Raw genomic sequence first — 13,450 nt, 5'->3', positions numbered from 1 at the left:
GGACTAAGATGGCAGGGACATGTTTGCCCACAACCTCTCTGCAGGAAGGGGCAGCACTGGAGCATTCAATGGAGCACCCTGGTTTGACGGGGCTCCATGGGTGCATTACAAAGCAGTGATCTACTCCACTGACTCTTAATCAAGTCAAGCCGCCTCTGCTTGGCAGTACCTGCTGTCACTCCAGAGGAAATCGGAGCAAAAGGGTCGGGAGTATTGGTGCTGCCTTTGACAAGTATTGCTTTTGGCACTGTAGATGTGGATTATTCCAGCCAAGAGGTTTCTACAGCCTGCAGACACTAGGTACAGCCCAAACCAACTCAACACTAAAATGAGTTTAGGCCCTGTTTTGAAAGAGCTGAACTACAGGAACTCACCTGCACTGAGAAGACAATCTTTGATCTGGAACTGGGCTTCATTCTCATTTGGAATGTCCTTCCAGGTGGCCAGGAACATCTGCCGCTCTGGAGGAGGAGAAGACACAAGTAGGTACACAGTGTGAACCCTGTGGGATTAGCCACCTCACTTGCACATGAACTCCAGACAAACAACTCTGCCCAAGCCCGTTAAAGAAGGGCTCCCTTCCTTCCCATAGACATCCACAGGGAGCAGCCTCCAGCAATCTGTGGAAGGAGGTCAACATCAGTACTTTATTCCCTTAGGACTCGTCTACTTGGGGACACTTGGAAAATTAATCCAGATTAACTAAAGGTGTGAATTGAAAGTGGATTAGCTAAACTGCGTTAAACCCTTGTGTGGGCATCCATTCAGAATAAAGTGGCTTTAATTAAGCTAAATCAAATGAACTACCAAAGCATAGTCCGGCCCAGTTTAAAGTATTTAATTAGAAGAAAAATAGCAATGAATACAAGAAAAACATGACTGTACGATCAAGGCTTTGAACAATGGGGGCAGAACTGTACTGGAAAACAGCTAAATTTAGCACTATTCTTCTACAACCTTGCTTACTTTTGCAGCATGGTGATAGTGTCTTGTGTAGACAGGTATGTGCGTGCACACGTGTATATTTTTTATATATACACACACGCTAGCAAAAAAGTCTCATTCTAGAGGACTCCTAGAAGGGTCAGAATCAGATGAAAGTGGGGCTTGGCTCTCGTTATGCTCAGTAACGGGTCTTCAGGCTTTTCCCAAACCCTACTGTGGAAAGCGGTGGAAGAGAAAAGCAGCGAGGACTAATGGCTTGATAAAGAGCAATTCAGCCCTCACTTCAGGCTTACTAAGGCAGAGGTTAACCTGGCTTTGATGCCTCCTGTCCTGTTCATCAGAGCTCAGCCCTGCGGTGTGACATGCCCAGATTCATTCTCATTTCTCTTAAAATGAGTCCCAAGAGTCATGAACTACAGGGCTAGAAATACCACACTGTAAGGATTCATCTGAGTAGGACACAGCGGTGAAATTGCATCTATACAGGCAACATTTCTGAACTGCCTACGAGAGTTCTTACACTACCTCCCCTCTTCCATTTACTCACTAACCCACACCCTGTCTGGTTACCTCCTCCACCAATTCCAGGATAGAGAGTCCCATCAACTCACCCATCTTCCCATCTTCCACAAAGAGAATGTGCAGTGGGTACAAGGTGCTGAAGTAGAACACATCAATGTTGTTCTTCACTGCAACCTGGTACCAAGGGGACAGAGGGCGTTAGCTTTCCTTCCTGATCTAGCCCAGGAAGGCAGTTCACAGGTGAAACCTGACATATGTACTGATGTATTTGATGCAATCAGCACAGGGCTGGGAACCAAGAACTCCTGAGTTCTAATCCCAGCCTTTAATCTCCTAGGCAAAGAGTTAAAGTGGTCACATGGTGTTCACAGTGGCTAAGCTCTGCCAGCATTATTTAACTGAAGAGCAGAACAGTGATAAAACTGGAGAACAGCAGCCAGTCCCGAACCTATAATCTTACACTCCACTGTAATTATCCTCCTCTTAGACCCCATTCCCACTCACTAGCTGGAGCAAAAAGATCAGTTGCGTCTCCTTCCTCAAGCCAAGCAGGGGTACTGAGCTAGCACTCTGTGAAGCTGGGAGAGTGTATTCAGTTGCATCTCTTGGCCTAGCCACATGCTGAGAAGGGCTCCCTGTTCCGTAAGCAGAGAAACCAGGCTGAGTCAGAGCTCGACACTGGACCAGAAGGTTTCCCTTTTCCCGGAGAAAGAGAGAAGGCATCAAGGAAATATTGCATCTCTCCATGTCCCATCTCAGTATTCTGGCATTATCCATTTCACCTCAGCTTCCCTTCCTGCTCCCCTAACTAAACTCCATCTGTAGAGTCCAGCTCCCTCAGAGGACTGGCCAGTCCCTACATGCATGGCTGCTGGTACGAGTTTCAGATTCTCCACTGTGGCTCTCCTTGCCCATCCCATCCTCACTGTGCCGTTTAGACTGGTCCACTAACACTTGTGTGCTTTCAGCTGTCTCCTCCATACAGCCTCACCTGGAGGTTGTTGAGAGGATCCATCTTCATGACAGAGCCAACTGTGTTCAGAGGGAGGGAGATCTCCACAGTCTGATTGGGAGCAAGAGGGGCGTGGATCTGAAGAGGAGCAGCTGGCGCCAGGCCGAAGCTGTGGGGACACCCCAAAGAGAGTAGGTGGGTTAGTGGAAAGAAAGGGAGCTGCTAGGATTTCTGTTGCTTGTTGTAAGTTTTCTGCCAGGTGGTGGGAGGATGCTAATGGCAGCACATGTCAAATCTCCTTCCCTGGATGGTGCACACACCAGCTTGCAAGTATTTCCACCTTGCTGATCTGGAAGCGTGGCAGATTGGCCTATGCAATTCCGGCCTGTGATGTTCTCAGGGACACTAAGCCACACCAATAGTCTGTCTGCTCCCACTCCGCAACTCCTTCCTTCCTCTCTCTGCCTATGCTGGGCACTCACATGGCATCATTACCTCTCACACATACTCCATTCAAATCCTCCTCCCAAACTATGGAGCAGCTCGTTCAACAGCCACACACCAGATCATCCACAGTCAAAGCAGAGCATGGCATGTCTGACCATCACAGGTTGTTGATTCAAACCCGTTACATCTCAACCATGGTGGGTACGGGGCATTGGCAAGTATCCAAGCCTGGAGACCCTGCATCTTTATTTCTAGGCAACCTCATGCTGGGTCTCAAATCGCCTCAGAATCTTATGTTTTGGGTCTTTATGATGCTAGTAGGGACAACTCCACAGCCACCCCTGTGAGCTGGGGCTGGAGCGCCTTTCGCTCCTTTGAACACACAGGGAGCACTATTCAGCTTAGTAGGAAGACACAGTGAATGAGGAGGACCCGTTACCAGCAACAGGGGGTGGGGGCCTCATTCAATCTCTGTTCTTAACTGAGGATCAGCCTCTTCAGTCAACTTCTTAGAGGCTCAGGTTTACTCATCACCATGGGCACTCAGGGAGAGAAGGATCATCACAGGAGGCTGTTCCTATCTTGATTGGACTACAGGATGCGCTATCTGTCCCGGCTTTATGTAGCCACCCCTGCCCTCTGGCTCCACAGCCACTTCCTTCTACTGAGCACCAAGATGACTCTGAGGGTTAGCTTCCCTAGATGGTTGGACTCCCCCAGGCTGTAAGGCAAGAGGAGCAGTGATGGCCCTAGAATGACTAAAGGAAAAACTCAGGCTCTGCTTCCCAGAGGTTGGTGGACACGTGGTCATTGCTTTTCCTTTAGGGCCGGTCTAAAGGAACACTTGGTTCGTAACAAGCTGGGGCGCAGATCTACTCTGCACTAGCCTACCGTGCTCTAAGTGTCCACGTGGATCCTGTTGAAGCATGCAAAAAGTCCCATGTTTCATTTTGATCTGCTCCCACTTCAAAGCGGAGTAGATCAGAGCTCACTACAGACCTACTCCACTTTGAAATGTGAGTACACCGAAGTGAATAATGGAGCTTTTAGTGCGCAGCAGCAGGCTCCACATGGACAATTACTATACAGCAGGCTAGTGCAGGGTAGATTTACACCCCCATTCGCAGCGAATCATGCGTTTGTCTAGACAGGCCCACTGTCATTTTAGCGCCATCACTGCCCTTTGCCTGTTCCCTACACACATCCACCATTGCCTCCTCCCCCAAGAGGACAAGCTGTAAAGTCACAGGTGCTGGTCAGCAGGAGACATGCCGTGTGCAGTGCACATGGCCCCTGACAGCATCCAGGGCACACACCAGCACTTCTCTTGCCAGAGCTTGCCTACGGTCTTTTCTGAGCCTAGATCTCATGAGCATATGATTGGTTCAGCAACACTGATTTTCCAGAACTAGCAACAGACCCACCTGCCAGGCCAGAGGCTTATAGGTTTTGCCACTGCCAAGTTCACTCAACTGTGCTCCCAAATCAATGGGCCAACAGGAGCTCTGGAGACAGCTCACCCCTTGGTTCCAACCATATCCCACACTGCTAAAGACAGCATCCCTCCCCAAGCTGAGCAGACCCACGAGATCACCTGATGCATAACGTGCTGCACTAGCAGCCCAGCAGGTATTTTACCTGTTACGGTTGAATTGGATGGCAAAGTCAGACATGACCTGCAAGGCCTTGTTAGTTAGTAAGAGATCCATGGAGATGGCGCCCACCTGGCGGCTGAACGTGCCAGAAATCTCCAGGCCCTTGGCCTTCATGGCTGGGAGCCAGACCTACATTATGTGAAGACAGAAGATGATTTTGACCTGATCTGAAACATACCGTGAACTGGCTATCATAGAGAAGCCAAACTGGATTTAGGAGTCTAGGTCTCAGCAGCAGGAGCTCCTGACAGCACAGAGTCAGACAGTCTACCTATAAGTCTCACATTTTGCTGCTACAGGTAGGAAGTTAGGGATTTTAACATCAATGTTCCCTGGCTCTGCTCCAGGTCACAAAGGTAGGGAACATACCAGACATGCACGTAACCTCACTGTGAAGGAACAGGCGCTTTCTTACCCATGGGGATGCAGGCCCTTTTTGTCACATCTTCCCAGTGCACTGACTGGCTCTTGGAAGGAGTCATTAACGGGGGCCAGGGTGTGAATCCCTGCAAGGGACTGCAGGTGAGAACACAGGCAAGCTCACTAGTGCTGCCTCTATGCACAGATAGACTCAGGTTTCTAGGGATGCAGGTTCCTCTGGGATCAGCCCTCATTCTCTCCTTCACTCTGAGGCCTAACAAGTGGCAGCCCCTCCTCAAAGGAGGGGTCTCCAGACCATCCCACCACCAGCAGTCCTAGGGTGGGGAGGCGCCCTGTTGATAGACTTGCCCACCTGGACACAGAAAGGGTATTTAGGACACATTAATGTATGTGTCACCATTGAAAATCCTCCATGTGTCACTAGGCAGGACACAATCCTCCACAATTTCTACCAGCTTGGGGCAGCTTAAGACTTGCCCGTGGATCCCCACCCCATGTTGATCTTTAATAGTAGCAGTCCGTACAACCTGACAATGTTAGAACCCAGATAGCTAGAGCCAAAGCCTTGGGTGGGAGGTCAGTACAGGCAGAGCCACTCACTGTTTTGGGTGCCACATGGGATCCTGACAGTGTGCCCGCTCCACCAGCCAGATCAAAGAGGTCTCCCAAGCCACTACTGGGGGGTGGCCCGAGGTTTGCAGGCATAACCGTGCTGGGAGCTGTAAAGCCAGTGCCACTCATCTGTATGAAGCAAGGAAGCCAGTTACTCTGGGTGCCATGAAAGAAACGAGAGAACAAAAAGAAAGGTGCAAAATGCGACAGACTGGTAAACATGGAAGATGCACACTCACTGCAGGACTGCCTCCTACATCACTTCTCAGCTGCAAAGAGACAAGAAACAGGAACATCACTGAGAGCAGTGGCAGGTGAATAAAAAGCAGGCCAGATGGGGAATCTCCAACACACACACAGCCATAACCCATTTTACCAATGGCTTTTTAAAAAGCACTGGTCAAAGGATGGGGTCAGGAACTGTTCCAAGACTGCTTAGCAGGCCCTGTGGCTTTGAGTCATTGGGACGCATTTGTTATTTCACTGTGCTTCAGATCTGCTCTTTTCCCCCAATATCTAACAAGCTAAGCATCATACACATCAACCGAGAGCAGACACAAGGACGGAGACAGCCAGAGAGACCGATAGTTTAGAAGAGATGGGGAGTTCACAGATACTACTTATAGAACAAAGTTTCTCTCTCCTCTGCTACCTTGGAGGTGGGGTACTGGCGCAGGTTCCCAATGGGAGCCCCAAAAGGTTTAAGGTGGTTGGATACAATTTGAGTGGGACAGCACTATATGAAACATGGGTCTGATGACCTTGAACCAAACTAACAGATGGCATTTCTTCACACCCCACTCTAGGCACGATAGTAGGTTCATAAACTCCAGCTGTTCCTTCTATGCTACAGCGACAGGGAGCAGGGATAGGTGCGGGGAGCACACGGGAGGTTGGCTAGGTATATTCCAGAGAGCTAGTAAAAAGGGCTGATCCATACCCCTTCAGACTCGTCCCCCATCTCCAAGCAGAAGCAGGCAAGGTGAAGAGAAGAGCCAGTCACATGCACAGAGACACAAGCCAGGAGAGAAGAGAGACAAACAGGAAGATAAGAGAAAGGGAGGGAGGGAGGGAACAGAAATTAGTCCAACTTCATTGCCACTCAGTACATAAGACTGGCATTAGTATTCAGGGGGCCACAAACACTGGAGTCAACAGGTGCCCAGAGAGCCCCTGCCCCAGGACGCGAACAGAGGCAGGGAAGTGCCATGTTGGCTGGTGCTTTTTACCTTTGGAACCCGCATCTCCGATGACACCACAGGTTCCTGCCAGCTTAGAGCACCTACGAGCAGAGCCCTCCTCTAGATACCCTACTTTGCCGACACCAACCCAGGAACCTGAGCAAACAGTTCTGACTTGTTACTTGGGCCAGATCTACACCCCTTTCCAGAGCCCCAGCAGACCACCAGTTATTTCTCTGGTTACTGATTTTTTAGCTCACAAACAGGCTACTCAGACCTTCTGGAACCTTCCTCCCACGGCATCCGACTGCTAGTGACAGAACGAAGAGGTGAGCAGCCCTTACGCTCAACCAGTAACAGGCCTATAGCTCAGAGGAAACTCTGGAATCCAGCCACCTTTCATGCCAAGCCAGCATTCCATTTTGACATCAGCCTGGCTCTCCAACAACTCCCAAGCCTCTCTTGCTGGGTGCCCTGCCAACATACTGACTGCCTAGGTCAGCGATTTCCAGACTTGCTGGGAAAGTGTGCCCATAATGGGAAGCCAGACCATGCTGTGTCCACTGCTTCTCATTAAGTTGTGTGTGCTCTAAGTCCAAATCCCAGCCTCAAGATGGTAAGAACCTAGGCTAGAGCACATACAACTGGAATGGAAGGTATGCACTACGTGGGCCTGGATTCACCATTAAGGTTATGATGGGAGCCTAGTGTACCATTAGCAGGATGCTCCATAGTGGTCTGGGTTATTAACACAGCCAGACAACAGATGAGCACAGCTGTCAGCGAGGGACATACCTGGATTCACAACCAACGCACTTTCTATTAGAAATCAAGCATGCAGACCCATGACCTACCAAGCTGTCCAAGCCACCTCCAAGAAGATCCACAGCCCCCATCTGCACAGAGGATGTAGCAACAGGAGGTCCGCTCACTGGAGGGCCCAGGTCAAGGTTCAGAAGGTCACCAAGGAGGTCACCCTGAGTTGGGATGACAGCTGGTTGTTCTGAAGGTGGGGCTCCTGATGGGGCTGCGTCAGGACTCTCTGCACTTTCACTCCTGCAGAGGGAGTTAGAGAAGGTGAAACATGTGACACCATAAGGAGATCTGGGTGACCTAACAGACATCGGGCCTCCCTCTAGAAGGAATAGATTTCATTCCAACAGGCCAGGGCAAGGAATATTGAGAGAGACTCTCTCCCAGCTGGAGCCAACCCAAGCCAGAGGGCCAATATTTCAGCATTACTACACCGATCAGAGACAGACTGGTCTTCCACTCGCAAGTGTACCCTGAACACTGGATCTAAAGGGGGCCACTTACTTCAATCTATGCTGACTTACTACTGCAGGGGGAATCTCTCCCCAGTGAAGAGACATAAGCCATGCACCAGAAGCCAACACCAGACGGCACCTCAAAGATCTTCAATTCAATGCCGAGATCATCAGCGGCCTCTGCAGACCCTGTGAGGGGCTCATGTACTGCTGAGAATATGGAGGGATAACTTGGCCCCATGGCGAAGCCCACCACTGGGAAGGGGGGGGACTGAGTGTGGCTCAGCACTGCTCAGCCTAAATGAGCAAGAGCTGGCAGTTTCCAGGCAGAGCCTGCAGAGGGCAGATACAGTCAACAGAAGGAACAGAAAGAGACTGCTAGCTGCAGCTAGAGAGATGCCAGGTACTCACGAGCCTGTCCGCGGAGGCAAGCTCTTGTGCACGATGCCTCTGCTCCCCTCCACGAAGGCACTGGGAGGCTTATGATAGACAGAGGCCAGCGTGCCAATGTAACAGATCAGCTCATCCAGCAAGGTCGGCTCAATCAGATCTGTCTCCTCGGAGATGAGGGGCTTCTCTGCCAGCACCACTTCCTTAGCAGCTACAGGATCAGTGGAGAGCAGACGCCAGTAGATGTAGCCACGGTCCCGCAGGTCTGGATTATCAGAGTCCTTTGGGAAATGCAGCAATTAGAACAGTTCACAGGCTGGCTGAATCTAGCCAGGGAAGAGGATACAGACTGCTACTCACGGGCCTAGGAAGCAGCATTAAGAATGCCCCTCCAGGGCAGAGACCAACTGCCCCGACATAAATGCTAAGGGAATGGGGGCAGAATAGAAAATATAATCAACTCGGCTGTGCCTGCCAGTTGTACACATGCTGCAGGGTGTAAGCGTTTTGGTACGTGTTCTTTAATGGGGAAACGACATGGGATAGAGAAAGATAGGCAGCTCTCCTCCCTGTTCTTAAGAAGTCTGTTCTCAAGGAGTTTTGTGGTAAGGCTGCAGCAGAGAGCAAAATGGGCTCAAGAGAAGATCAAAACTGGGAATTACTGGAAAGCTTTGAAAGGTTTAATTAGTGATGTATTTAACACAAATTATAATCTCCAAAGAATTTAATTGCATGTAGAGAAGAGTCTAAGCTATCCCCATCATACGTGTAAAACTAGCCAAGAAAACCCTCCGTCCGTTTCCATAAAGCCCTTCCAACTAACATGATTAGGGCCCTACCAAATTCACAGCCATGAAAAACATGGCACAGACCGTGAAATCTGGTCTTTTGTGGGCTTTTACCTTGTACTATACAGATTTCATGGGGAAGACCAACATTTCGCAAATTGGAAGTCCTGACCCAAAAGGGAGTTGCGGGGGGAAGGTTATTTTAGGCGGAGTCACAGTATTGCCACCCTTACTTCTGCACTGCCTTCAGGACTGGGAGGCCAGAGAGCAGAGGCTTTTGGCCGGGCACTCACCTCTGGAGGCAATGCACTGCCAGTAGCTGCACAGAAGTAAGGGTGGCAATACCATACCATGCCACCCTTACTTCTGCGTCGCTGCCTTCAGAGCTGGGAGGTCGGAGAGTGGTGGACGCTGACTGAGGGCCCAGCTCTGCAGGCAGCAGAGCAGAAGTAAGGGTGGCAATCCCATACCAGGCCATCCTTACTTCTGTGCTGCTGCTGGCGGTGGGCTCTGCCTTCAGAGCTGGGCTCCCAACCAGCAGCTGCTGCTCTCCAGCTGCCCAGCTCCGAAGGCAGAGCCCACCACCAGCAGCGGCACAGAAGTAAGGGTAGCAGTACCTTAGCATCCCCTACAATAACCTTGCGACTCCCCACAATTTCTTTTTGGGTCTGGACCCCTACAATTAAATTATGAAGTGTCAAATTTAAATAACTGAAATCATGAAATTTATGGTTTTTAAAATCATATGACTGTGAAATTGACCAAAATGGACCCTGAATTTGGTAGGGCCCTAAACATGGATCCATGTTTAAACATTTCTACTGCAGTAGCACCTAAAGGCAACAATCAGACTGTATAACACCTAGCACAATGGGGTCCAAGCACACAGTAAGTGACAGTCTACCCTGGCAAGCATGTGGCGAGGGACTGAGCGAGCGTCCCCCCCTGGGAGTCAGTGCACTTTACTGCTGCCCCTGGATAGTTGCTGAACATTTCATAGCAGTTATCACACCAGTCTTCCCTTCAATTCCACTGATTTCCTGAGAAGGGCAAGCCCTGGCTCTGCCTCTCCTGCTGGAAGGAGCACTTCATCCTCTGAAAACTGAACAGACTCAACGAGGTGAAAAGGCAAATGTGTGCTGCTCACACTAGCTCTCCTCCAGTAACCCTACCATGATTCATAACAATGCTCTAGTCTGTGTCTCTCAGAATGTCATTGAGTGTGAAGCTCCTATTGGGGCAGTCTGATCAAAGGGTTTACAGCATCAGAGCCAACACCAATAGGCTCAACTCAATGAGAAAATAAGGGATTGATGTTTTCTTTGTGTAGAACAGAAGAGGGGTCCTTGGAGGGTAAAAACAAATATTAAGGTGCAAGATTCATTGTGGTAGCACCACCCCATGTAAAGTCATTACCGCTACCTCACAGCCATACCCAGTGGTTCCTCAATACTGTCTAATCATCCACCCCCCTCAAAGGCCAAGACCTACTGCTGGAGGGATTTTATAGTCCAGGCAGCCCTGGGAAGTAGGACTAATTGACAGCCCAGTGATCTCCCACTATGTTGGCACCAGGACAAGTTTGATCAAACGTAGCTGTGTGGTAATCACACGGTTGCTCCATTGCTTTCAAGAGTCCAGAGACCTGTCAGCAGACCTGCTCTCTATCATCATCTGGTTCTGGAGCATAGGTAAATGGCTGGGGATTCCCTCTATCTAGTTGTCCCACTATTTGCCCCTCTCCATTTTGTAACAGGATAGCCCAGGCTGTTCCCCATTCTGACACAACGTCTATAAATGCTGGTCCGAAAGCATTGCTGGCTTTTGAGGTGGTGGGCAAACCCCAGAAAGCGAAGTGCCCCTTTCTCATGGGCGAGAGCTTGTTACACACCTGAGTAGCCAGGCTCAGCACCTGCTGCACCAGCTCCTGGGTCTCAGTGGGCTTCTTTAGGAAGAGCTTCACAATGGCAGTCAGCAGCTGCAGCTGGACCTGCACAGTGCAGGCAGGAGAGAGTTAGGAAGCAGGCAGACCATGGGTGGCACGTGCACATCTGAATGTCAAGTTCGTGCACCCCACCAGCAAATGCAACTCCCAACATGCACCAGTTGAAAACTCTAACACAGGGTGACCAACTAGAAGTGGGGGATGCTTGAGATAGTCATCAGCCAACAGACCAACAAGACTGTCACAGGCCAGATAGGCAGCCTCCTTAAACCACTCACTCCTATTTAGACCTGCCAAGGCTCACAATCTTAGAGGGTTCAATCACAGGTTATTAGGTTCAATGGGAGAACAACTGGGGTGAAATTCTAGAGCCAGCGTATGCAGGAGGTCAGGTTGGATGAGCTGAACTGTCTCTCCTGGCTTTAAAAAAGAAAGCCCCACATGAGGATGGTTAATTTCCCTCTTCCCCTTGATCTAAATGTTATGAAACAAAGTTTATTTGGATATTTTATGTTTATTTATAAGCTTTTCTCCAGGCCCCTTCCCCATATGAGTTTCAGAGCATTTTATAAACATGAACAGGCTTATCCCGTCTTTCGAGAGTGTTGCGGGGAAGTATTACCCCCATTTTACAGACAGGAAACTGAGGCACGGGGGACTAAGTGATTTGCCCAAGGTTACATAGGAAGTCAGTGGCAGGAATAGAATCTACATCTCCCAGGCCCAGTTCATTGTCTTAATCCCAAAACAATCCTAGGGTTAGAGCAGCCTCACAAGCTCACTCCCTGCCTCCTCTAAGCTAGGGGCAGAATCTAGAGCTACACCCAGTGTTTCAATGGTTTTGCCTTGACCTTAGTTTACCACAGCAGAAGTGACTGTGGGCATGTCCTGATCTGAGAACAGACTGAGATCCCATCGCCTGGGGACAAGGTGCGGAAGCCATGCTCTCAAGAGCATCCCATGGGGTGAAAGTGTTTAGGGAAATGAAAAAGTAATTACACTGCTCATCTCAGCTCAACCGCTCAGCACAGCACACAAGCTAAAAATACATCTTTGCTTACTGGCCAAGTCTCCTGTAAATGAGCAGCACAGACATTCACACAGGGACCCCACACAGACTCTGGAGGCAGTTTACAAGTTAATGGATAACAAACACCACACAGTCTCAGGTGACACAGGCATAGCTCTGGAGATCAGAGTCCTCAGTTCATCCAGAGGACAGGAAGAGCATGAGCGGCAGCAAAGAAAGCTTCCCCCATGCTGGCTCTACAAACCTCATCTTGGGGGCACGGATCTTTGGGGAAAGAATAGCTCAAGATCCAGGTCCCTTTGTAAAAGGTTAAGCAGTGACCTAGAGAGAAGCTCTGTGACCATGATCAGTACTTCGAGCTATCCTTCCCCCCAGCCCTGTCCATCTGACTTTCCAGCTCCATCCCATCACCTGGGTGCTCTCGTCATGGAAGCCCTCCAGAAAGCTCTCCAGTAGCTCATCCGCGTTGTCAATTCGCTCAGCGTATTCTCCCACAATCCAAATCATGGCAGCCCGGGCCTCGGGCTCGTCGAGGGAGTCCAGATTCTCACACAGGGTGGCAATCACACTCTCGTACCTTCACAACAGTGTAGACAGAGTTAAGCAGCTCATGGGGAACCAGACAAATCCAACCATCCTTGGAGGAGTTTCTTTGTGGTGTGTGAACTGGCATGTTGTGACCAACGGTGGTAAGTAGTGAGGTGATGTCATACACCCCCCACCCTCTGAAAGGCTACTCTCAAGTTCAGGGCTGTTTTCCAGTAGAGATGAGACTATGGGAAGTCTGAGCAACAGTGAATGAATGCCCCAGAGCATGATTCTATCTTGATAAGAGTTAAGATTGTTCCTTCTAGCATGACTAACACATCCTGCATCTACACTGTCTCAGAGCATGCAGTCGGAGTGTTCCCACTAGGTTCAGCGCAACTGAGACTCAGTCAGGTCTATTCCATTGTGTCACAGCCAGCACGGGCCTAGGGATTTATTGGGGGTGGGGGAAGAGGAGAGTTACTATAGGCCCTTGCTGCTGGGTTTTAGATCCTTGAAGCTACTGGTGAGTGAATGAAAAAGAAAGGAAGGGAGGTTGAGACCATGGAGAAGGGGATGGTGGAGTGTGAACAGGAGACATTGTGAGGAGAGTCAGATATTGAGAAAGCAACATTTTTGCTTTAGATCAACTGAAACCAAAGAATACAGGAAGCCCTTTGTAGGACTCACGTTAGCCCATCAGAAGGGAGGCTCCCTTAGCTCAACTCCCTTTGTCTGACTGTACTCAGACGGTACAGTCAAACAAAAGCCAGGAAATTCCAAGGGCTCCAACACATGCATTCTCC

At 49.8% G+C, this 13,450-nt stretch overlaps 1 protein-coding gene and 1 non-coding gene across 18 annotated transcripts in view; both read right to left on the bottom strand.

Moving 5' to 3' along the window:
- Positions 1 to 13,450, bottom strand: part of AP1B1 (adaptor related protein complex 1 subunit beta 1) — an 87,436-nt gene that overhangs the window by 13,099 nt on the left and 60,887 nt on the right. For 6 of the 17 annotated variants that reach the window (XM_038372957.2, XM_043497637.1, XM_038372958.2 and 3 more), the window contains 11 exons: positions 12,528 to 12,693; positions 11,033 to 11,131; positions 8,375 to 8,634; positions 7,550 to 7,751; positions 6,455 to 6,475; positions 5,754 to 5,783; positions 5,503 to 5,643; positions 4,505 to 4,650; positions 2,459 to 2,588; positions 1,557 to 1,641; positions 375 to 461 (listed from right to left, as the gene is read on the bottom strand). In XM_038372957.2, coding sequence (XP_038228885.1) covers positions 375 to 461; positions 1,557 to 1,641; positions 2,459 to 2,588; positions 4,505 to 4,650; positions 5,503 to 5,643; positions 5,754 to 5,783; positions 6,455 to 6,475; positions 7,550 to 7,751; positions 8,375 to 8,634; positions 11,033 to 11,131; positions 12,528 to 12,693 — 1,367 coding nt within the window. The remainder of the gene's footprint in view (positions 1 to 374; positions 462 to 1,556; positions 1,642 to 2,458; positions 2,589 to 4,504; positions 4,651 to 5,502; positions 5,644 to 5,753; positions 5,784 to 6,454; positions 6,476 to 7,549; positions 7,752 to 8,374; positions 8,635 to 11,032; positions 11,132 to 12,527; positions 12,694 to 13,450) is intronic. The other 11 variants (XM_038372962.2, XM_043497644.1, XM_043497643.1 and 8 more) reach the window with 2 other exon arrangements.
- On the bottom strand, positions 3,349 to 3,448 carry LOC119843999. The gene has a single exon (XR_005289126.1). It is a non-coding gene; the product is annotated as a small nucleolar RNA SNORD125 (small nucleolar RNA).

Source organism: Dermochelys coriacea, chromosome 15, assembly GCF_009764565.3.
Source record: "Dermochelys coriacea isolate rDerCor1 chromosome 15, rDerCor1.pri.v4, whole genome shotgun sequence".
NCBI classification, from domain to species: Eukaryota; Metazoa; Chordata; order Testudines; family Dermochelyidae; genus Dermochelys; species Dermochelys coriacea.
Note: the sequence above shows the minus strand (reverse complement) of the source record. Positions and strands in the feature narration are given on the sequence as shown.